At 45.2% G+C, this 24,893-nt stretch overlaps 1 protein-coding gene across 2 annotated transcripts; it reads left to right on the top strand.

Moving 5' to 3' along the window:
- Window positions 1-445: 445 nt before the first annotated feature.
- SLC25A39 (solute carrier family 25 member 39) lies at window positions 446-21,775 on the top strand. 2 transcript variants are annotated; one of them, XM_082195698.1, is made up of 12 exons: window positions 447-738; window positions 9,519-9,627; window positions 11,343-11,402; window positions 12,410-12,454; window positions 15,044-15,153; window positions 15,964-16,031; window positions 16,895-17,019; window positions 18,735-18,908; window positions 19,608-19,717; window positions 20,759-20,840; window positions 20,979-21,059; window positions 21,545-21,775. In XM_082195698.1, the coding sequence occupies exons 2-12, from the start codon at window positions 9,531-9,533 to the stop codon at window positions 21,661-21,663; spliced, it is 1,071 nt and encodes a 356-aa protein (XP_082051824.1). In that variant the 5' UTR covers window positions 447-738; window positions 9,519-9,530; the 3' UTR covers window positions 21,664-21,775. The 2 variants fall into 2 exon arrangements, with proteins under 2 accessions (XP_082051825.1, XP_082051824.1); XM_082195699.1 differs by lacking the exon at window positions 12,410-12,454 and having other exon boundaries at window positions 446-738.
- The last annotated feature ends 3,118 nt before the right edge of the window (window positions 21,776-24,893 follow it).

The raw sequence follows: 24,893 nt of genomic DNA, 5'->3' as shown, positions 1-24,893 counted from the left end.
GTGTGCTGGCGAGGAGTTATGGTCCCCCTCCAAGTGAAATTGGGGGGGGGGGCATAAAAGTGTTCCAGAGCCTGCATAAAAATATGGAAGAAGCGCTGAGGAGAAAGCATTTCGAGAGAGGGAGGGCTAAGTGAGAACTATGAGCCGTGCAAGGCTGAGGAGAAACCACCTCCAAGTGCTGGGCCTTAGGCCTCGACTACGCCTGCCTGCCTTTGCCTGCCTAACTGACAGCAAGAAAAGAACGGCGAGCGAGGCTCGAGCCAGATAAACCGTTGGGCGCTTTCAAAAAACCCCTCACAAAACCCCACCTCAGAGGGTGGCGCGTTAAAGCCCCGCCCCTTTTTCGGCACGAGGCACAGCCGATTGCATCACAGACCGACGGGCGCGCGGGCGGGGTAAGACAGGCCCGCGCGAGATCTCCCTCCCCACCCCCACCCCGCCATCACATCGTACAGGAAGTACTGCTGGAGCCGCTTCCGGGGCGGCTGGAGTGACGGGACGACGTCCCGTCCTCTGAGTCCTCGGTCCTGAGAGGGTTTCCTTCTGGTGCCTCGGTTTCAAAAGCCGCCGCGATCCGTTTCTTTCTTTTAAAAAATAAAAATTAAAAAGGCCCGAGAAGGCGGCAAATGGGCTTCCTGAAAGGCGCCGTTGTTTTGGGTTCGCGCTGGGCCTTCCCGAGGGCGCCCGTCGTTCCTGGACGGAGCTGGGAGACGACCAGCACGTGGCTGGGATGAGTAGGTGAGTGGGGGCCCCGTGGCGGGCCTGTGGAGAGGGGAGAGATGGCGGGGGGGGGTAGGTCGTCCGTGTCTGTGTGCCGGTCTGTGTTGGGGGTGGGGGTCTGCCTTTGTGCCCAGGTGAGAGTGGGTGGCGGTGAGGGTTGAGCAGCGGAGGAGGACGAGGAGGAAGAAGAAAGAAGAAGGAGCCGACCTGGAGGACGAGAAGGAGCCCACCTGGATCAGGCGAAGGCCTCATGGAGTCCAGGATCCAGCTTGTAGCAGCGGCCGTCCAAATGTCTCCTTAAAAAACTGCAGGCAAATCGGGAAGGTGACGGACTCTCCCTCTTTCTCATGCTCCTAGTACTCTAGGTATACTGCGCCTGAATATGGAGGTTTGATCGAGCCCTTATGAATTAGCAGCCCCTGTTGGGCATGCCCAGCACGAATTTTATCAGATCATTTAAAAGAGAAGAAGAACACTTGATTCGAGTTTGTTTGTTTTTTAAAAGTAAATTTACTGTAGATGGGTGATAACTTTAAAAGAAAATTAAACAGATTTACCAACGGTGTAAACATGATTCCAGGAATATATATATATATAGTGAATGTATGCTAAGTAGTGATAATATTTGGCGAGGCTTCTATTTACCGTACTTGGTACGTGGAATGTGTGTTGCAACATTTGAAATTGTTCTAGTATTTATATCATTGTAGTATTTAAGTGCAGTATTGATGTCATTGAACAATTCTTGTATATTCTGTATAATTTGCTTTAAAAAAGTGTAAGAGGGGCATTTTGCCTTCCCTCCCCATGCCTTTTCCATCCATTGAAATGTATTGCTTTATACAGTATGTTATCACAATATGAAATAAAAGAAAAGTTATAAGTCATCACAGCATAAATTTTGTTCCCCTCCATACGACAAATGTAATGAAAAGTAAAACAGGATTAATCAGAACCTGTAAATAAAACCTGGTAGTCAACCCTTCAAATAGTGGAATTATGAAGTCCAAGTAAGCCATTAATTTGCTGAGGTTTACTATTTCTCATTTCCAGGCTTTTCATGAAGGAGTAGCATGCTTGACAGGGCCCAAGCCTTGACACAAAATCGGAAAGATAGGTGCAGTGCAAATTTTGTTCTTCAAAGCATCCAATTCTTCTCTGTCCCGGTGTGTAGAAGGAGTGCAGAATTGGAAGCTTGCAGCCTGAGTCCAGATTGCCATCTTCAGTGGTGATATAACTCAGGCTAGGTCCCATAAGAGGGAGGAACAACGTCTGTTCTACTTCCTATGCCTGCTTAAGGTGTGTGGCAGCTAGAAGAAGCAGCTCGATCTGTGTTGATCACAGAGGTAGTGCAGCCAGCTGCAGCTGCTCCATACTGAGCCCCAAACAACATGGAGACCTGTGAGTGGGGACTCAGCTTGGAGTTTGTCAACCTGTTTAAACCTCTTTGGTAAGGCAAATTGTGTAGCAAAAGATGGAAACCCCTTTGGTAAAAAGATGGGTGGGAAGGAATGTGTCTTGAAAAGTGAGGATTGGTGAAGAGGTTTATGCCTGGAGTAGTGAGGCAAGGATGGTGGTATAGTAGTCACTGTTGTTTGTATCCTAAAAACTAAAAAAACCACTCAGGCTTCCTTTATTTAATGACATATGGTGGGGGTGGGGAATGAGCAGTTAGATTTCTTTTGGTAGCTGGTAAAAATGGGGTTGTGGTTGGGTGGTGCTTTTTTTAGTGCTATCAAATAACAGTCTTTCATTTTTACAGTACTGATACATAATTTTTTAGGCAAGCAGTGTGTCTAGACCAGGTATAGGCAAACTCAGCCCTCCAGATGTTTTGGGACGACAACTTGCATCATCCCTAGCTAACAGGACCAGTGGTCAAGGATGATGGGAGTTGTAGTCCCAAAACATCTGGAGGGCCGAGTTTGCTTATGCCTGGTCTAGACATGTGTGCTGGGAAATGCAACCCCCCCCCAAAAAAAAAAGGTTCTTTGAATCCGTGGTTTGAGAACTGTTAATCTGCCTCTGGGATGAAGGTGTTCATGTGCAGATGGATAAGTGGTAGACGGACTGTAGTTTTGTGTGGTCTACCTTTTCACCTTCCTGACTCTGTATTCCAACGATGTGTTAAGTGCATTCTCCAGATCTTTTAACAGTTAAGACAGTAAGTAATCTAATGTGATGCTAAGGATGCGCTCTTCCTTAAAAAACATAAGCAGGTTATTAGATCAGATCTAGATCTACGTAGCCCAACATCCCTTGCAAAAATCCCAGCAAACTGCAGGCTATAGGTTATCAAAAACTGACCTGTAGTCCACCAATACATTACAGTTCTCACACCTGCTCTAGATACTGAGAAATGACGCACTGTGTTTGAGAGAGAAGGTATGTGGCAACTATTTTTTAAATTGTGTTTTTATTGATTTTTCCAATAAAAAGACAAAAACAAAAAATGATACATAGCACTGTAAACACCCTTATATACATATTTTCCAAAATGAAAACTAAAAAGCAAAAAGAAAAATTAGAAGATATATAAGAAAACAGACAAAAGAAAAGAAAAAATACTTTTCATAACCAGAAATATTACCAAATTCTTGCTGCAAACACTGCAGTATATAAATCTTAGTTACAATATTTTAAAAGACTTCCACCGCCTTCACCACACGTCTCTTAGTTATCTTGCTCGCATTTATATCTGTTCTTTGGTCATTTCTCTTCCTTAGATTCTTTCATAATCAATCAAATCTTTATGTTCTCTGTATTCTTCACAAGGTTAGTCTAGACACAACCAAACTTTCATATTTGAGCCCTGCATGTATAAGTAATCATTTAAACATTTCAATTGTTTCTGAATTATAATTTTTGATTTATGCCTAGAATTGGAGGGAGATAAGCAGATATATCTGACTGGGTGCATGCTTCTGTAATTTTTAAGTGGCCTGTGGTTCAGGAGAGGCTTTATAGTTGAGATCAGTATTTGTGTGGCCTCCAAATAGTCAATGAGCTTTAAGTTATAGTACAGTTGAGACATTTGGAGGTCAGAACTAGAGAAGCATGCTTTTGCTGGGATCTGAGCCAGTATGGGAAGGCGGGGGATGGGGTGGGTCAGTCAAAGTCACTGCATAATTGTTCCTTGACCCTTGACTGTGGAGTAAATGTTTAAAATGCTTGGTAGCACAACTTTGTCTTTTATTGTGTAGAAAGATGAACTTTGCAATCCAATTAATTACTGTTTTTGTTGCTGTCATTAAAGATTGCAGAAGTGCCTAGAAGCCTTTGGAAGCTGTGTGGGAAAAGTTATTTATTTATAGGTGGGACAAGCTGGAGTACAATGTCTAGAAAGCCTGCATGAATTGCAAAATCTAATTGCTTTCTCCATAGTTAGTGAATTTGTGCTTTTAAAAATCTCTAAGCTTGCCATCTAATCCTGATTATTGCTCTTTTGGAGCATGATCTTCTGGCAGGACAAATAATTTTGCTGACATAATAAATAAGAATCTGAATATAATTTGTGACTCAAATATGAGATGGAGAGAGAAGGCTTATTTTAAATATACAGTGGTACCTCGAGTTACAAACACCTCAGGTTATAAATGCTTCAGATTACAAACTCCGCTAACCTGGAAGAGTTGAGTTGAGAACTTTGCCCCAGGATGAGAACAGAAATTGTGTGCTGGTGGTGCAGTGGCAGCAAGAGGCCCCATTAGCGCAAGCACGCCTCTAGTTAAGAACAGTTTCAGGTTAAGAATGGACCTCTGGAACAAATTAAGTTCGTAACTAGAGGTACCACTGTACCAGCACCTTTCCAACTTCCTCAGTTTGAACAACCAGTGGAAACCAGCTTGGGGATTTAAACACCAGATCCTAGGCATGTTAAAAACTAATTTTTGACTTTGAGATTATCTACAAACTGTTATTAAAGATTCCCCCAGAGAATCCAGGGAATTGTAGCATTATCAGGATGCTGAGAATTGTCTGCTAGAGATCTGTAGCACCACTTGCACAACTACTACCCAGTGACGATAGAGAAGTGAGGTCTTTCGCTTCATAGGGAACTTTTTTCAGCCCAAGCACCACATTCCTTTCTGGGCAGCCTTTGCGGGGGCTATACTCTAGTGCAGTGTTTCTCAAACTAGTGCCCCCAGCTGTTGTTGGACTACAACTCCCATCATCCCTAGTTAGCAGGACCAGTGGTCAGGGGTGATGCGTGTTGTAGTCCAACAACAGCTGAGGACACAAGTTTGAGAAACTGTCCTAGTGGTAGGTGGAGCCAGAGGCAAAAGTGGCCAGAGTAATGAATCTCAACTTACTAACCTACCTTGATATGGTAGGCTAGTTTCTCTACCCATGCACATACCCCTTTCTATCCTCCATTCAGAAAATCAAAAAGCATTGTCAGAGGTCACAGACACATTCTAGCCCAGCAAACACTCAAGGAAGCAACAGCCTTGAGAGGGGGTGTGGCTAGGGAGAGTTAGAGGGTCAGGTAGGAGCCTGGACCAGTGTTAGAAACTGGCATAGGAAAACTAGGTGCCAAGTGGCTCCTGGGACTTGGGTTGTGGACGCCAAAGCGACATGTTTAGGTGCCATTTTGTTTCCTGCCACACTATCCCACAGACCATCTGATTTGCCCAGCGGTGTAGCAGCAGAATTTTTTTTTAATTGCCAGCAAATCAGGTGTTCTGCAGGGTAGCATGGCAGCAAAAGACACACATCTTTTGCTGCCATGGTACCCAGCAGACCAGCTGACTGCAGCCAGGCAGGTGGAGATGTTAGGTGTTAAAGGTGGCGCCCAGACATCTCCACCCAGTCGCAAAAGGCCTGTTGCCAGCCGCAAAGTGCAACTGGCTCCCAGCTCATTTCAGAAGTGTGTTGCATGTGTTTCCATATCTAGTTGGTTTTCAAGGAAAAAATGGATGAGCATATGTTAGGATTTTTAAAAATATAGCCTATCCCATCTCTGAGTTGATTGATTGCAGTTATAGCCTACCTTTTCCTCCAAGGAGCTCAAGGTGACATAGTATATGGTTCTCTTCCCCCCTGTTTTGTTTCACGACCCTGGGAGAGGTAAGTTAAGCTGAGAGACTGTGACTGGTTCCATGTCACCCTGTGAGCTTCATGGCCAAGTGGGGATTTTGCTGGGAATCTCAGGTGAGATACCTGCACAGTGGAAGTTGCTTCCAGTACCAGTCACCACACAGAAGCAGAGAAAGGTTCAGATGGTTTACTGTTGCAGAAAATAAGGCTCCGTAAAACAGTTATGGACGTAGATATACACAGCTTGTAGGCTTTTGCAGATACAAACACATATGGATCCATGCAAGTACAAAGTATCTCTGTTGCTCTAAATAAGTCCAGCAATTCAGGACGTAATACTGGACAACTGATTGGCTTACCCACTTACAGATAGACACCACTGAGCTAATATGCATTAATCACACATTGTTGGGGCACTGGGCCATTACCATAGCGATTAGAACATATGGGGCTGCTGCATATATCTGCATTGCATGGGGTTGGACTAGATGATCCTCTGAGTACCTTCCAACTCTGTAGTTCTATGATTATATGATCCATGGGGTGATTTACGCTCCTGACATATAGTAACTTCTTATGTCCAGTTACTCCAGCAGAACCGTGGTCTCCCAGTCCTAGTCCAACCCTGTAACCACTACACCACACTGGCTATACAGTTAGAGATGGGGATTAGCTGATTGGGTGATTCCCCCCCCCCCCGCCTTAACAAAGGAGTAGTAAAGTAGGAGGAGGAATTACTTGACTGAATGTTCCTCCATATGGAATTATCTTCATGTGGGAACACTGGATATCAAGGAGGCTATAACCTTTGTTTATGCAGAGAGAGAGGCACTTGGTTATTTCCACACCTGCACCCTGAAGTTGTGCAGCCCAGAGTACGATGCTGTTCTTAAAAACTGCAAGATGCCCAGCTCTCCATTTTGTTCACCAACTCACACAAATCCTATGCTGTACTAGCTCCCCACAAAGTGTTCAGTATTTGCGCAAATTCCTTTTGCTTCTGTGGGCATTTGTGATGCATACTGACATCCCTGGACTGGGTGTGGCCTACATTTCCCCCCTGCCCAGCTGATCCTGCCAGGGCAGAATGTGCTTTTGAAGCTTCTTTCAGTTAATTCTGGGCTGCTGTGCTTGCATGCAAAATGCCTTGAGTCTGTGTTAAAGCATGGTAAGGTAAGAAACGGAGTGTTTTCTAGGATGTACATCCCAGCTCAATAAAGAGCTTAAGGGATTTCTTTTCACTGAATTATTGGGGGCTGGCGTCACACAGAGGGTTGAGCTGGAGCAGCTTTGCCACTTGGCTGCTCACCTAGGCAAGTAGCAGTTGCACCTGGGTAATCCGTCCAATTGTACCCACCTTCATCCTCGGCAGTGCTGAAAGACAGCATTAAATTGCAATGTGCATGGGGTTAATCGGCTTTGTGATTGAAGGTCTTTGTTTTCTGCACTCTCGGAGATAAGAACGCAGAGAAGGAACTCTTCTGGCTGCCATGCTGTTTGCCCTAGGAGAGAGAGAAGAAACAGTGACAGTGCTGTCTGTTCCACTTCCTCATACCGTGTTTGTGTGCATGTGTAGACACGGGAGGAAGAACCCCTGCTAAAGTAGTGGGCTAGAGACAGAAGAATGGAGGCATGCAGAATGATTCCATCAGCTTGCAATAGCACAGAGATGTTGGTGAGCTTCAGATTGTGAGAGGGACAGTAGGGCATGACGACCACAAAATTACTGCATACTGCATACTTCTTGCCCTGTCCAATTTGCTGAGTCATTCTGAAGATAACCTGAGATAAGAATTTTAATGCACGTTTCCCCAATGTAGAAGTGCTATAGAAGTGGTGATGTTTCAAAATCTGTTTCATTAGAAACGAATAGGAGACTGAGGCCTAAATGCAATTTCGTAACTGAGTTTGAGGATCTCCTTTTCCAAAACCACACACTATTCCCTGCACTGTGTTGACCTGCTTCTGGGCTTGTAGAGGTTTTAAAAACCATATGGATGGGTATGGGCTGTGCCTGTGCTATAGCTTCAGCATTTTTAAAAATTACATTAAAAAACAATAGAAAAACAAGTATATTATTCCCATTGTTATTTGATGGACAATTCTGCTTCTGTAATCCAGTTACTCTATCTAGAATCAAAACTCTTGAGTTTTGTAAATAATCGAATACTGTACTACTTCCCCCCCTCAAGCCTGCACACTGAACGGCTCTGTTCAAAATGAAGCAGGGTGATGGTGGTGTTAAGAGTTTTATCCCACCCCTTTTGCAAGTAGCTCGGAGGCTCTTCCTTATCAGCTGCCAGCTAGCATCATCCTGCCCCCTTCTGAAAAGCTGATTGTATAAGCAGCATGTGCAGTCGAGAAGCCTCACCCCTTTCTGTAGCTGTGCAGATAATAGCTGTCAACTAGGACTGGATGTGAAAGCCCATGTTGGGTGGGGTTTCTTGCAGGTCTGGACAGCAATCAAGGAGATTGGGCACAAGGAATGTGCCAGGACATTAGAACCCACTTGTGACCCATGCATAATATAGGCAGTTGCCTGTGGCATCTGAAAACTTGAAGCCAATTTCATGTTTGTAACTAAACCCCATGCAACTCAAGGGCTGAATAATCCTATATAAGATTGTGCCATAAGCCTTCATAAAATAATGACCGCAGACTGAACAATGGGCACTAATTCATTGTACTGCTGTAGTTGAGCACTTCAACTTGTAAGCTGCCTGTAAATATAACAGCTGTAATTTTTTGTGATTATGCCCTTTGTGGTTGCAAATTCAGATTCCTTTTGAATCAGATACTCTTTTGAAGGTAGGATGCTTAAACATTTTTCAGGCTAGAAGAAACAGCTTATTGAGCTGCCTTTCCATTAACATTATTTTCTTGGGAAGGTTGCATTTCCCCCCTGTAAATTGTTGTGATGTCTTGCATAGTGAAGCACTGTAGTAATTTTGCAAAGGGAAAAGGCTTGAGCACCATTATCCATGTTCTAAGAGGCTTTGCTGGACTTCCGTAAAAATAATGATGATGATTATGATAATAATACACATACGCAGACGCTGTTTGAGTCGAGAGAGGAAGATGCTTGTTTAGTTTATAAATACAGTAGTTTATTGCTGATTTTATTTTTTTGAAAGGTTTAAATAGTTATTTGTAACAGTTTTTGCTGATAATTTAACTGGTTTTTGTTTTTTCGTAAACTGCTTTGAGGTTTTAACAATCAAGCGGTGTATATATTTTATTAGATAGATAGTGTACTTTTCTGTGTATAAGATGCCCCCTATTTTGGGGGCTCAAATTAAAGAAAATGGGGGGAGATGAGCTTCGGAGTGTGTGTGGAAATTACGCACGGATGTTGAGCTTTTTTGGGGGGGTGCCATAAATCGCTCACCCGCACACGTCCAAAAATCTGCCTCTTGTCTGTCCCCTCACTGGTCGAAAATTCCAATCGCCCGCCCAATTGCCGCAGAATCAGCCAATCAACACCAGCCATTGACACAGCAACCAATAACATGACCAATAGTTGTTGACAGCCGCGGCAGCAACCAATCAAACGTCCACCCTATGCACTGTCCATGTATAAGATGACCCACCACTTTTTAGCATAATTTTTAACGAAGAAACCTAGTCTTATGCACGGAAAAGTATGGTAGATAGATAGATAGAGCAGACCAGCAGCATTAAAATGGCTACCTTAGAAAGCATTGCTTCTGCAATCATGTTGCAGCTGACTTATGACAGGCCCTATCATTGTTTCACAGGTGAGCAACACAATGACTGAAAAATCATCTGGGAATATGCAGGGGGGCATCACCCCCATGCAGCAGATGCTGGCATCTGGAACTGGGGCCCTCTTCACCTCTCTTTTTGGTAGGTACCCTGCATTTATTCTGCAGTTTTTCCTGGGCCAGTTCAAGTGACATGGATGCATACCAAAAATGTGCGGTGACTAGAAGGCGTGGTTTGCACTTCTGTATGCAGCTTCAACTAGCCTGGCTCATTTTCCTCCCTGTGTATGCCTCATGTTTTGCTGCCCCATTGCTGCTGGCCACCTTGTCTATGGTCTGGCATTGTGAAAATGTGGGTGTGCATTGAAAAATAAGGAACTGGACTTGCGGAGAAGTAGTTACATAACTGGTTCGCCACTTGTGCAAACTGGGCCTGTTTACTGTCAACCAACACCATGGCCGTGTGGTTAGGATGGTATAAAGTAGCCTTTTGCCATTAATTGTTTGATTGGGATGCACTAAGGAGAGCACTGCTTCTCTTGTGCCCTGTCATAGTATCTTAGATTAAACAATTTGGGCCCTGTTCACATGTGATGTTCATCACTCAAGTACTGCGCCAATAGCTGGTGACTGTTATGTAGTTTCACTTTGCCTCTGCCATAATACTTCCCATTAGAGGCAATGTACATGTTCATTAGCAAGTCAGATGGTGCACCTCTGAACCAGTCCTTAGTCCAGCTTTTCTCAAACTTCTGGTAGTTGAAACGCACTTTCTTCTGAATAAAAAGTGACGGCACACATCACTCTTGCATCCAAAAATCTTTACCTGGAGGTGGAAGAATCTCTTCTCAGGGAGGGAAATACAGTGGTACCTCGGGTTACAGACGCTTCAGGTTACAGACTCCGCTAACTCAGAAATAGTACCCCAGGTTAAGAACTTTGTTTCAGGATGAGAACAGAAATCGCACGGCAGCAGCGGGAGGCCCCATTAGCTAAAGTGGTACCTCAGGTTAAGAACATTTAAGTACAGACCTCCAGAACAAATTAAGTTCTTAACCCGAGGTACCACTGTATTTCCAGCACAGTTGTTGCACCTGTACTCATTTGCCAGGCTCCAGGGCGGTTCCCTTGAGAGAGTGTTCCTTTGAAGTTCAAGCAGTACATTGCCATTCCTTCCTTCAGGTAAACATAATCCAAGAGTACAGCAACATACCAGATTGCCAGGTTCACCCAGGTGCATTGCCACATCTTTTAAACTTACTTTGCAGGAGTAGGGGTAGCATAGTGTTTGATATCTTTCTTTCCCCTTCCCTCACTCACAAAAGTAGATGCACCCATTCATAAGGTGAGTGGGGAGCAAAAGGAAGGAAATTTTAACCTCACGTTGTGTTATATTCAGAAAGCATCTTTAGGGATCTTCCCAGTGGCTTCTCTGCACCTATCCAAACCCGCTTCTCTCTGATCCTCTAGCTCTGGGATACTGGGCATATGTCTGTTCTGTTCTGTAAAATGTGCTGTATTATTATTATTATTATTATTATTATTATTATTATTAATTAAATACCCCTCCCACGTGACTGGATTTCCCCAGCCACTCTGCATATTATTAATAATAATAATAATAGTGATAATAGTAATAATAGTAATAATAATAGTAATAATAGTAAACTTTTATTTGTATCCTGCCCTCTCCGGCCAAGACTTTGCTCAGGGCGGCTAACATCAAATATATAACACTGGTATAAAATCAAACAATAATTAAATTACCTCCTAAAAACAAGTCAGGATCAAATCTAAAAACATCAAGCATTAAAAAAACTCTTGATATAAACAGTCCCTTTCGTGTTGTGCTTTCAGTCACACCCTTGGATGTGGTGAAGATCCGATTGCAGGCTCAGAGGACACCTTTCTCTAAAGGTAAGCAATTCTTCCTTTTTGGACTGGAAGCCATTAGGGAGGAACCTTCCATCTCTTGGATGCCATTGGCCTTGGACAGCTGACTTAAATTTCAAAACTGCTTTAACATACATAAAAGCTCTGTGGGCTTGGAGCCAACCTTAAAGTTCAAGAAAAGCCCTTGGTGCAGAGCTTTCTGGAACTGTACTTCAGAACGCAACCAGAGAGTGGGGGCTTCCATGTTTAAATGCTGTCCCTCAACCCAGAAGAATCCCTTGTACAGAAACTCCCTCCAGAATGAGGGAGTTTTTGATTGGGGGCGGCATTCAAACCTGCAACTTTCCCCACCTATGTTCCTGGAGGACTCTACTGTTTTTCCCATATGATGAAAATTCACCCTTAAAGGCAGTGCACTGCTAGGGCTTCATTGTGAGTGGCTCTGGACTGGACTGTAGCTTGCTTTGTAGTGTATCATGCTGAGTGGTTTGATAACCACGGCCTCTTGAGTCATTTTGCTCAGCCCATAACCGGCTTGTGCCCGTATGTTAGTGGGACTTGACAAAATTGTTTAACCCTCCTGATGAACATTAAGCCATCCATCTCTTTCCATCCTCAATGTCTTACCTTGGAGCAGTGCCCCATATCTGTTGGAAGCCCTCCTCAGGTTACCAGAAAACCTGTGGCTTTCTAAATATTCTTGGACTCTGACTCTCTCATCAGCCTCTGCCAGCATCTCCAGCAATCAAGGATGATGGGAGTTGTAGTCCAACAACATCTGAAAGGCCACAGGCTTTCCCATCGTTGCCCCAAGCCATTTGGATCTAGAAAATTATGGGTTAAAAAAAATAGCCAGGTGCATGGGGGAAATCACAATCTGTATTGCAGGCTGTATTGCACAATCTTTTTGCAGCCAGAGTCCCCAGACAGCTACTTCTTAGCCACTGCGTCAACTAAGGGTCCTCATGTCCCTTCAGCTGTTCTTCCTCCCTCACCTCTCTCTAAGTATTTCCATGTTATGTCTTTTTCAGTGTTTTCAGTACAGTGTATGCCCTGGAGCATTCAGCAGCCCAAATGTGAGTATATCAGATGCTTTCCCATATAAGCTGCCATTCTCTTTGGATGCAGCTCTGACCCTTTACTATTTCCATGAGCATCTGGTTGGCTACTGTGAGAGCCACGTGGGACTAGATGGGCCTTTGGCCTGATCTAGCAGCGCTCCTCTTTGCATACTGTTCATGCTCCCAAAGAGAGTGCTGGGAGCTGGTTCTTCCTTCCCCTGCCTTCCAGCTCTCACGATCCTATCCCTCCTTCACCAAAGGCGCTGGTGTTCATCTGTCTTCGTTGTATTCCTGGCACAGAGCATTCAGAAGAACGTGTGAGGGCTCAAATTGTGCTGGGATGCCCGTGTCGGCTTCTTTTGAAATATCCCCATGCGCACCTCACCTGGCCCTTCCTCTCTTGATGCGTTAATGTCTGCAGATCTCCTCTGCCAAGAAAAGTAAAAATAGTTGTGGTAGCCCTTCATAACATGCCATCACTGTCTTGGTTGAAACCAGAACATCAGAATAATAAGGTATCCCTGATGTCCCAGAGATGGGGTGCAGGGAGAATGACTTGAGGTGCTCACCAATTTTATTTCCCTGTCTTGTTATGTCCTACTAAGTAAGTTCATCTTCCCCATGTTTCACCAATTTGTCCATCCTTGTTCAGAGGCATTGGATGGGGTGAGCATGGCCTAATTTGTCCCTTTTGGTGCTGCTGATCTAAATATTTCTGCCTTGGGCCTGCTTCATAGCATCATAGTGTGTGATATTTGTATGAATACCTCATTGTAGATGCTGGTGCAAGTCTGCAGCTTCTTGAGTCCAAAGCAACGTTGTGACTTTTGTGAGCTCGGCACATATTGTGGCTGCAGGGGGAAGACCTGCATATTTGAACGTTCCCTCGCAAATAGAAAGTTAGTGCTTTCTCCTCACAGATAGAAAGTCAGCACATCAGGGGTAAGGGTTGTACCCTAGCCACCTCCCTAAAGTACCATCTTTCAAGCTCAGCCAGTCATTAAATGTTGGCATGCTCCTTTTACTGCCAGTGGTCCACCATTGCTTGGGTTTGGGACTGCCACAGCTAGAGATGCCCTCTCTGGCTCATAAAATGATACCATCTCATTATATCAAAGAATAGCACTCTCCTGTTTAGTACCTCTTCCATGTGGAAAGGCTGCGGCTTCCCCTCTCCTGTGAGCTCTCTCCGGAGTTGAGATGCATGTAATTGGGCCCTTGTGTATTCTGCCTCTTGTGTATTATTCCCCTCTGCCCAGCCATGAATTCTCTTAGCAGAAATAATAAGTGTCTTCAGATATGTTTTAATTTTACACAATTCATTCTGCTTCCACAAAATCTTCAGTTTTGAACCTCTTTTCTTGTGCTTTTTTGTTGCTGCTAATAAAGGATGTGAAAAGTCCTTTCCATTTTTCTTTGCAGCCATGCAAGCTAGAATGCCTGTTTATTTTTAGCAAAAACTGAGCATCTCTGCATGTTGAATTGAACATTGGGTAGCACAGAATATATCTGGCTCTGCATGTTGTATTGGTGGGTAGAAAGCTGTTCCCACCTTCTATTTTTAACTGTTGCAAGCATTTTGTCTCCTCTGTGTGCATCTCCTTCTTTTCCTTCCCGTGTCCCATAACTTTTGTGTCTCTTTGCTTTAATCCCTTTAATTTATGTCTGGTTGAAGGGAGTAGCTGTGTGTTGGGGCTGGTGGCCCTGATGTTGCCTTCTGGGGAGCAGGTGATGGCTTCATGGGTAGACAACTCGAATATAGCATGTCCAGAATATTTCAGATTTGTGAGGACACAGTTCTGTCTTCATGAAAACAGCCTATTTATCTTCTTCTGCAACCTGCTCTTGGGTCTATTGCATCTGCTATGACTTAAGTCTGAAAACATCTAACTTTTCAATGCCTTAGATGGACAATAGATGTTTTATACAGCACCCAATTAACTTGCACATTCATTACTACAGGGATTCCATGATTATTGATACAAATACCTTTTTTAAAAAACCACTGACCTGTCCTTCATGACCAAAAGCTGAGAATGGAACCAGAAAACTCCTTCTGATAATTAGATCTTGGGACAAACAAGGTCTAGCTGTCTTTTACCACGTCCTGCTAGATTTTCACACTAGGGAAACGTCTGAGAGATGAGTAACTTTGGTTTTGGTACAGAAATTCCCAAAGCTGGGAGGAGTTTTCAGCAAGGTCCAAACATGAGGAAAACTGCTCTATACTATTATTTATTTATTATTTTATATTCCACTGTTCTGAATGCAAATCCATCCAGAAATGCTGAACTGCATTTAAAAACAAAACTGTTTGCTAGTTCTATTGCCACCCCGTGTGACAGTTCATAAAGCAAAAACAACAACATTGGAAATACAGTATGAAACACTAATAACTGTAACTATTTAAAATAAAAATTAAAAAAGCATTACTGCTGCAGGATTCAGCATGAGCCTGAGATTGACAGGGACGTGTGTTCAGGAGCAGGTGACAAATTGGAAATGAGGGAGCAGTCAAGAACACCTGATTTCTGGTGATACAGCAGCCCCCACCCTGATACAGTGATACAGTGCTGTTCCTTCTTGTCTCCCTGTCCTCCACAGGGAAATGCTTCCTTTACTGCAATGGCCTCATGGACCACCTATATGTGTGTCAGAATGGAAACAGCTGCACGGCCTGGTATAAGACGCCTACTCGCTTCACGGGCACTTTGGTAAGGGCCTGCGTGATGAAGGGCTGGACCATCTCCCACTGGGAAGGCCTTACAGTTTGAGTTGGCTATATAACCCAGGTGGAAGGTGGGTGGCTGAAAATGTGGCAAAGACATAGATCAGGTTGCTATCCCCCACCCCCGTTAAATATATATCAAAGGCCTCTAGATAAATTGCTTTAGGGACTCATAAGGGTATGGCTGGGGTTGACCTGAGGCGTGACTGTCTACACCCTCATAAGGTGATGTGAAGTAGGGAACTGGAGGGACGTAGGTGTGCTGCTCCCTCCCATCAGCCAGGATAGCTCACTTAGTTAAAGCACGGTGCTGGTAACACCAAGGTTGCAGGTTTGATCCCCATATGGGACAGCCACGTATTCCTGCATTGCAGGGGGTCGGACAAGATGGTCCACAGGGCCCCTTCCAACTGTGATCTGTAGCCAAGGTTTGTTCTTTGTTCTGGGGTAAAACCAAATCCCGTGTTGTTCCAGGAGTATATACATGTGCGGGTGCCCATGCGACACTGTGGGAGATGAGGAAGGAGAAGCTTCTTCCATGCAGGGCAGATTGGAGCAATGAAGGGGTGGGTTGGGAAAGGGTTAAGCACCCCTTTGTGCTGCCCCCTCACCCGCCCCGGCAGCTGCTTCCCAGCCAAAGCTGGGTTTTTTTCCTTGTAAGAACCAGGCCTCTTGGGAGCTCATTAAAGGGGTTTTTGTATGACTTCTAGTTCAGCAGTGTGGCTCAGCTTCAGGGTTTTATTCTGACCAACTGCTCTCTCCTTCACTGTCCGCCCTTGCCTCTTGTTTCTTCCAGGACGCTTTTGTGAAGATAATACGCTATGAGGGCATCCGATCCTTATGGAGCGGCCTTCCACCCACCCTGTGAGTGTGGACATAAGTTACACGCAATTAAATTTAAATCCCAAGGTGCACAATCTCAGGAAGTAACACACTTACTGTTGTTTTAAAACAACCTTTTTGGCCTGGCAGGCCAGATCTTCATCTGTCCACACCCCCATAGGCTGACTGTGACAGCTGGGTGGGACGACCCACTTGTCACTCACATGATGTCAGTTGATTGACACATGGGTTGTCCTGCCCCACCTGTCCAAGTCCCTTGTGCAGCACTTCCCAAGTGTCCACAGTCTGCCCAGTGCTTGGGAACAGCAGTGCAGTTTACTAACCCTTCCTTTAAAAGCACTATTAACATTTTATCATTTTTATTGCAATGTATGATTCCCATCAGTTTGCTGCCCTAGCAGATCCTGTACTGCCTTTGGAGCATTCCACATCCCCAAAAACATTGAATTAGGGAATAGCTTCAAGAAGGAAGCCTGGTGGTCACACTTGGTTGTCTGGTCTGCTAGTGTGTGTCTGCACACATCTGCTTGAACATGCGGTATGGGCATGTACTCCCAAGAAAGCCATCTTTGGGCAATTACATGATTTAGAAGCAACAAACACAGTTTTACAGCATATAAAGTAACCCAGTGAAAGGTGTGGAAGCTTCCTGCCAAGGTAAAGAAGTGAGAAGGGAGATTTCCAGTCTCTCGTTTCTTTGCTGCTTTCTCTCAGCACTGCTCACTGAATTGTGAATTCTTATCCGCGTGATCAGAATTCTTGATGGTCTTATGGGCAATGTCAGATTTGCAGCGCATTGGCATTGGAAGTAATTGGGTTCTACACGGGCATGCACACTGTACTTTATGGGACCATGGCACTTAATACCCACAACTTTTTAACAGGGTGATGGCTGTCCCTGCCACTGTGATCTACTTCACTAGCTACGATCAACTACGCGACTTATTGCGTGCCAAGTTGGACAGCCAAGCACGGTACATCCCACTAGTGGCTGGAGCTGTTGCCAGATGTGAGTATCACCTCTCCTGTGTTTGTATATTTGCAGGAGCAGCCTGCCTTTCTGCTTTTAATTAAATGCACATATTGTAAACCACTAGCTTTTCAGAATGCAGGCGTTGTCCCTCCCCGTATTGGCACGCTGCTAGGAAACAAACAAATAATTCAATTCGAACCTGGAAATTGTGAGAGTTGGAGAGTCCTCGTTGCTTGCAAGGAAACCGTCTCCAAAGCCAGAAGACGACATCAGTGCAGGCAGAGGAAGCCCCAAAGAGACTGGAAGCACAGCCAGGCTTTGTTTAAGCTGCTCGGCCTCCCTGCCTAACAGCAGATGGCGTGCGGTAGTGCGGCGTCTTCTTCTCCTTCCAGCCTCCAGTCATGCCCAGAGCTTCAGTTCTAATTGTGGATATTTTTGGTTACATTATTTTCGGTCTGAATTGGAGAGAGAGGGTGTTTAAATGGTGTTTAGAGAGTGCTCCCCACTTACACGATTTTCACATACGTGTGTGGGGCCCCAGAACATAACCTACACATAAGGGGTGGGGGACACCTGTACTTATTATTTCCCTAGTGTTTGTAGATGCCAATCTCCATTTTTGGAAGACTTTATGTTTACAAAAGGGATCTTCTGGAGAATAGGATGTTTGGAAGCATTTTAGAAGTTTGAATTACATGTGCCATATAAATGCTCAAGACAGGAAGTGGATGTGATGCCTTCCATATATTTTGGACTACTTCTCCCATCATTCCTGACCATTGGCCATTCTGGCTGAGGCTTTAGGAATTGTAGTCCAATAAGATCTGGAGTGCACAACATTGGCTGTCCCCAAATATATAAAGATCCTAGCTGCTGTGCATCTAAAGTACACAGGTCTGGAAGGGTGGACATATATCTTGTTTTGAATCAAGAGAGGAAAAAGGGCTGCCTTACTACTGGATGGGTGGAAATAGATCAGGAGGGAAACCATTACTGCTAGCTTGTATGAAAGAGATTTTGCTGAACGAGCTTCAGAAGTAGGAGCGTGAGAAGGAGCGAGCGAGATGGAGAGAGAGAGACTGACAGTTCCTGCAGGATACTGGGAGAGGGGAACTGAAGTGCAGGTGGGGACCGTCCTTCCACCACCACCCCTTCTCAAAAAATAGACCACGTTGAGAGATGGCAATATGACGGCAGGTTACAGGAGTAGATGTGTAGGATGTAAAATGAGGATAGATGCCAGTTATGCCTTCCTTAGAAAGCCATTCATTGCCTTTCTTGTTCACCACCAGACCACAAATGAACAATTATTCAGGGCAGATCTCCACCAACTCTTCTTTCTCTCCCCACCCCCTCAAAAATCTATTTTTGACAGCCAGAATTGCAGACTGTGTTCAGATATAAGCTAGCTTTTGGCTCCTAGATCTGAATGACTAGGAACAGGGTTGAAAAATCAGATTCCTACCCTACTCATTGCTACCTTGTCAGATCTTACTGACCAGGGGGAAGCTGGAATACTGAGCTAGATGGCATTTCAGTGAAACCTACTACTTCAATTCCCACATTTTCCGACGCCCAAGCACCTAAAGGCTTCCTCAGTTTACATGCCAATGGCATTGTAATCGATGACTGTCAGTCAACTCTTCTGCATGCATGTGTCTTCCATTAGGTCTTTGCAGAGGAGGAGCTGGGAACTGCCTTGATTAAACTGGGGCTTGATTTCATGTGCTGCTCTGGTCTCTCTTCCCTAGTGGGTGCAGTGACAGTGATCAGCCCATTGGAACTCATCCGAACAAAGATGCAATCCCGACAGTTGAGCTACCGGGAGCTGCGTGTCTGCATCCAGTCTGCTGTGGCCCAGGACGGATGGTTCTCTCTCTGGAGGGGCTGGGGGCCCACAGTTCTGCGGGACGTTCCCTTCTCAGGTATGGAAGTGACACAGGGAAGGGAGCAGAGAGCAGTAACGAGAGGGTTTGGAAGACATTGCATACAGACATCTGGGAGGAGCTAGGCATGTTTTGTTGTCTGAGCAAAGGTTATGCAAGGCAGCTGCTTTCAAGATACCCAAAAAATCAGACTGTTCTCTCCCCTCAAAAGGGTGCATCATCAACTTATTATTGAGTACAATGTCTTAAGGACAGCAGTGCATCGTTACTTTATAATACCCATGAAAGTTGCAGAATCTCCACCAGTTTGGTTTTTTTAAAAAGGGCTTGGACAAACACCTTTCCCTTGCCCAGGATATTCTGCTATTGCAGGGGGTGGAGAAATATGATCCATTCCCACTTGGAGATAGACACACTAGATGGTGTGTGGGTCTCTTTTGCCTCCGGCCTGTTTGAGTGAATCCAGAACCCTGATAAGAGTTTTAACACCCGTTTTGTGGAACTGCCCTGCCATTATGAAGGCTGGCATATGAATTTCTCTGAACAAATCAATATTACCATTAGATCTGGGCAAAGGGTCACACACAGGGATTCTGGACAGAGAGGGGGAGAGCTGCAGCTCTAGCAAGCAAGCACACCTTCCCCCTGCTACCAAAAAGGAAGCACATTCAGCTTCCTGCGACCTGCAGTTCCCCTCCCTCCTTTGACAATCTGTCTCTTCCTCTTTCCCCCCCACAGCTCTGTACTGGTATAACTATGAACTGGTGAAGGACTGGTTGTGCACCCGATTCTGTCTTACCGAGGCCACCTTCATGGTCAGCTTTGCAGCTGGTGCCATTTCTGGCACGGTGAGTGCCGGCGCTTGACAGTTCTTTCCAGTGGCCTTGAGAGGTTGCCCAACCAGAGAGAGATGCGAGGCAGAGCGGCCTGCTGAGCAATCTTCTCTTTAACTGTGACTCCGGGAGCCTCTTAACCAGTCCGCTTTCTGCAGCCAGGAAGGCTGTAAAGATGGTGGCCTTCTTTCTTTATTTCTTCTGTGTTGGTCATCAGAAGTGAATGTTAGCATGCTGCTTATTGTTAAGCATCGGCCTTCTTAGCTCAGTGATGGGAGTGAATGGTGTATTTGCAGCATTTGTAAAATGTAGCTAATGTGACAGATTTTAATGATGCGCCTCTGGAGTAGGGAACATTCCTCAATCTGGTCATGAATAATGTTCTGAAGGCTGCATTCCAGTGGTGGGTGGAGCCAGGAGGAAAACTGGGTGGAGCCATGGCTGTGAACTTGTTGGTTAGCTCCGTTGGTTGGCGCATGGTGCTGATAACGCCAAAGTCACAGGTTTGATCCCCATATGGGTACATATTCCTGCATTGCAGAGGGTTGGATTAGATGATCCATGGGGTCCCTTCCAGCCTTACAATTCTATAATTCTATTCCTGATGCACAGATAGGGCCTTTACCATTACTTACTTATCGCAAACCATTTTTCCTTCTCCGTGTGCATTCTGAACAGTAGATTCTTCATCAGTGAAGGAGGGTACCTAAAATGGATTTTATCTTCTCCTATTCACTCCAGGGAGGGGGGGGGCATGCATTTATGCAGATTCAGAAAACTTTGTCCCCTTTGGGTGTTGGAGGCACTGCCAATTCTATTCCTACATGCTCCAAGACAGGGTGCTTTTCTTCAGAGCTCCTCCTTGTTTCAGCACAACAGCTCTTTCCCTCCCCTCTATTTCCCACCTCTTTTCTTTGCAAACATTTAGGCAACTAGAGTGGTAAAGGAGGCCCTAACTTCCCCACCCCAGTAGACAAAAGAGAGCGCTTTGCCTCAAGCCAAGGGAAGAATCTTGCTAGTAGTGATGGCTAATAGATGACCCTTCCTATTCCCCAGGTGGCTGCTATCCTGACACTGCCCTTTGACGTGGTGAAGACCCAGCGACAAATTCAGCTGGGAGACATGGAGACACTCCAAGGTGAGGCGCAGGAAGCTACCTGGGGCTGCTATCATTAAGCCTGGCTAACTTTTTTGTTACGGCTGCTGCAAGTGAAAAGAGAAGCAAGGAATAAAAATGTGAACTACATAATGTCATATACTTTCTCTCCCTGCTCAGTTGCTACTCCCAGATCCTCCTCCACCTGGCTGCTTATGCAGAAGATTCGAGCAGAATCTGGCACCCGAGGACTCTTTGCAGGTGACTTACATTTCCGTTTACTGCTTGCTATTCTCTGTGCTGTGCGACAGCACCTCTCTAGAATAGTAGTAGTAGTATTATTATTACTTGCCTTTCACCAGCAGGTCCTAATAATAAGTAGAGGGTGAGATTTGTAGCTATAAGACTATGGTTGAAATCTCTCAACTAAAAACGCCCTAGAAAGTTGGGCATTCTGTTCCGTCTCAGCCTCATTTCCCTGTAGCTGCACTTTAAAAGATCCCCCCTACTTTGAACACACAGCGATGCGTTGTGTGTTTGAGTCGCATGTGGTCAAGGCAGTGGTATGTGTGCCAAATTCTGAAGCTGGCCAAGCACTTGCACACTCTTTCCTCGCCTTATTAGAGCAGGCAGCAAACCGTGCACCATGGAGATGGGATAAATTATTGAACGTAGGTAGTCCTGTTCCCTTTCCTTCTTCCCAGTCTGTCTGACAGGTTTGCTTATTCTTCTCTCCTTCCCCACAGGTTTCCTGCCTCGGGTGATCAAGGTGGCCCCCGCCTGCGCCATCATGATCAGCACATACGAATTTGGCAAGGCCTTCTTCCAGAAATTGAACCAGGAACGGCAGCTTGACAACATATGAAGGCCATGGAAAGATCCTCCATTTTTCAGACGGACCAAAGCCACATTGGTGGCAGGGAGATGGGACATATTTCAGAAGAGTGAAAGAGGAAAAACAAAGTTTGTGAACTCGTGCTCTGAGTAAGGTGGATCCAGTCGTGGTCACTGTCAGTTAAGGGTTGAGAAGACCATACCTAGGAAACATTTTGTTCTCTTTTCTTGTAGGACGTGTCTCCTGTCAGACAAATCCCAGGTGCCTTCCAGCTCGCTTCTACCCTTCTCCTCCTTTCCCTTTTGCTGGGGAGCAGTTCAGTGATTTGAATCTCTTAGCTGCTGCACTCCTTGCCCCCTTCCTCCCCACCCTAGAGCCATTGTTACATTTTGCTGTTGGGATGCTGTCATGTTTGGACCTTTTTACGCCTTTCATCTGAAGAGCAGAACGTTCTCTTTAGCCTTGCCCAGAATCGAGAGAATCTCTAGCTACAACTGGCTGCCTGTTAGGTCCCAAACAGAACGTGACTTTATTTACTTTAAACCAGAAAGGGACGAAAGGAGAAAGAGGAAGAAGCAGGCTAGCCATGGCATTCCAAAAGGAGGTGTTGTTTTTTTTTAAAAAAAAATGTTTTTTGCTGCATGCAATCAGTGTGCGTGTGGCCCTCCAAAAGGCTTCAAGCTGCTGTAGACGGAAACAGACGGGCAACTCCATCCCTGCCTTAAGTGTCTGTAGGCCTGCATGCCTTCCGCTCCACCACACGGTCCTTTCTGCGCATGATGGATATGCTGGCTCACGCTGCAGCCAAACACTGGACATTGGGGGTCCCAGAAAACAAAACACTGGCTTGGACACTCAGGATTCTCCCACCTCTTCCCTTGACACTTCTATGGGCAGCAAGTCTTCACGCCCTAGATAATGAGTAGCGCGGGCACAAAGGAATTAAACGTTGTGTTCTCCCCTTGCAGTCTTCCATAGCATCTGCTCTGTTAAAAGGGGGGCTGAAATCTCAGCCAGGCCAAAAGTTTGCTTTGATGCCAGAGACTTGAAAGTGGCACCCTTTAGCAGCTGCTAGGCTTCCCCCTTTCTGTGCTGTTAACTTATGTGCCTGTTGCTTACATTCTTGTGGAAAGGTTCAGGAGGCTTTTTCTTAAATAAAGTCACATTTTAAACAAAGAAACAAAAAATTCTAGCAGAGGCCACCAGGAGAGGATTGCTTGTTCATCCATGTTTTGTGTATTAGGAATTTCTGGTCTAGCTCTTCTCTTGTCTTGTCTTCTTTCGGAACAGGAGTGGGGAATGTTTTGGCCCAGTCAGCTATTTGTCCCAACCCCTCCCTGTCAATTGCAGCTTATTGGCTGGTATGTTGTCCTGCACACCTATCGGAAGGCCTTGCATAAGGAAGCAGTGTGCAGATCTCTCTGAAAACACTGTGCTCAACCCTTCTGAAGCACTGAGCAAAGGGGCTGGCCAAGCTGCTTTCTCTAGGGATTGGCTGAGCCCTTGGGTTCCCCCTGCAGAGCTCAGTTGCACAGCCTATTCGGCAGATCAGCTGATGGGTGGCAACATCAACCTTACTTTGCAGGGATTGGTTGTCCCTCGTGGGGTACTCTATGCACCATTCCTACTTGAGGATTTTCTTCCCTCCCCGGGAATCTTCTCATGTGGTATGTTCTAAGATGCTTATATAATAGGAGTTGGGGGGGGAATCTTTTGCCTCCTGTGTAAGGCATTGGTTTGTTCCTGTCTCCTCACCTTCATTCTGCAAGGCTTATTCACTGGATTCCTCCATGAACCTAAATCCTCCCTCCTTTTGATCAGGTGACTAGGTCTTTCTAAAAGCAGAAACAAGCCACTTATAAATCAGCCAAGATACACAATACAAAGAGAAACCCACAGGTGTTTTTGAATCCTCTGTCACAATTGTTCAGTACATAGAAACAAGAACTTCCTAACCACTTTTATCTTGGCTGTTAAAAAGTGTTGCAGATTCCCCCCCCCCCCCCGAATTTCCTGAACCGTTGGAATGCTTAAAAAAACAAACCGCCTTTGCACCAGTCCAGTAGGTCAGTTTTCCCACATGTTGTCAAATTCCAGCTCCCATCAGCCCCCTTAGCCTAATAGTCAGGGGTGAAGGGGGTGGTAGTTGGCAACATCTGGGGAGCCAAGGTTGCAAGTGATTGAACCACTGTAAGAAAGGGATGTTGGGAAGAGAACAAGCATCATCACCATGGTGTGAGCAGGAATCAGGACCCTGGTGTCATAGAATCATAGAGTTGGAAGAGACCACAAGGGCCATCGAGTCCAACCCCCTGCCAAGCAGGAAACACCATCAGAGCACTCCTGACATATGGATGTCAAGTCTCTGCTTAAAGACCTCCAAAGTAGGAGACTCCACCACACTCCTTGGCAGCAAATTCCACTGTCGAACAGCTCTTACTGTCAGGAAGTTCTTCCTAATGTTTAGGTGGAATCTTCTTTCTTGTAGTTTGGATCCATTGCTCCGTGTCCGCTTCTCTGGAGCAGCAGAAAACAACCTTTCTCCCTCCTCTATGTGACATCCTTTTATATATTTGAACATGGCTATCATATCACCCCTTAACCTCCTCTTCTCCAGGCTAAACATGCCCAGGCTAAACGTCCTCCAGGTGATGCTGTTCTCCAGCTCCTATCACCCCTAATCATTGCCCATGCTTCATCTGGAGGGCTACAGGTTGCCCACCCCTGTTGTAAAAGGTGTTTGAGGAATGGGATACATGAATGAAGATGTAAAAATGTGTATGCAGTTGCATTTGAGATTAGAGTTATGGGTAGAGAAGGAGGTACTCTAAACACCTCTATGACTTATTGTGGCTCTTTAATATATTTCACATTCCTAGGTGCCACAGTCAAGATTTTAGGTAAGCTAAAATCAGGGATGAGATCAAGAGCTCCTTTAGGTGCACCTTATCACTTATTCATTGGCATAATGAGTGTCTCCTCACTCCCAAGCGGCAGAGTACCATCCATCCCATGCCATATTAAAAGCAGGCTCGGGCATTTTTCTTCAGCACCTGTTGTAGTTTGCGACAGGCCTGCTGTATTAGATGCACAAAAATGGTTGGTTGGTTCTTCAGATCCTGACTTAGAATTTAGCACTGTCGTCGCATGGACTCAGGCTGCAACCCAGTGCACCCTCAGGAACAAAGCTTAATTGAATTTGGTGTGGCTTATTTCTCATTTCAGTATGCTTCCATTTGCACATACGCATTGTAACTCAG

Source organism: Podarcis vaucheri (genome assembly GCF_965113315.1).
Source record: "Podarcis vaucheri genome assembly, chromosome: 13".
Taxonomy (NCBI): Eukaryota; Metazoa; Chordata; class Lepidosauria; order Squamata; family Lacertidae; genus Podarcis; species Podarcis vaucheri.
This window is presented reverse-complemented; position numbering and strand designations above follow the sequence as displayed.

Bases quoted from the DNA above. Each gene is read 5' to 3' on its own strand.
- SLC25A39 (XM_082195698.1), top strand. From the start codon at position 9,531: ATGACTGAAAAATCATCTGGGAATATGCAGGGGGGCATCACCCCCATG. The intron at 11,403-12,409 runs GTAAGCAATTCT...TGTCTTTTTCAG, and splicing joins GAGGACACCTTTCTCTAAAG to TGTTTTCAGTACAGTGTATG. The intron at 17,020-18,734 runs GTGAGTATCACC...TCTCTTCCCTAG, and splicing joins GGCTGGAGCTGTTGCCAGAT to TGGGTGCAGTGACAGTGATC.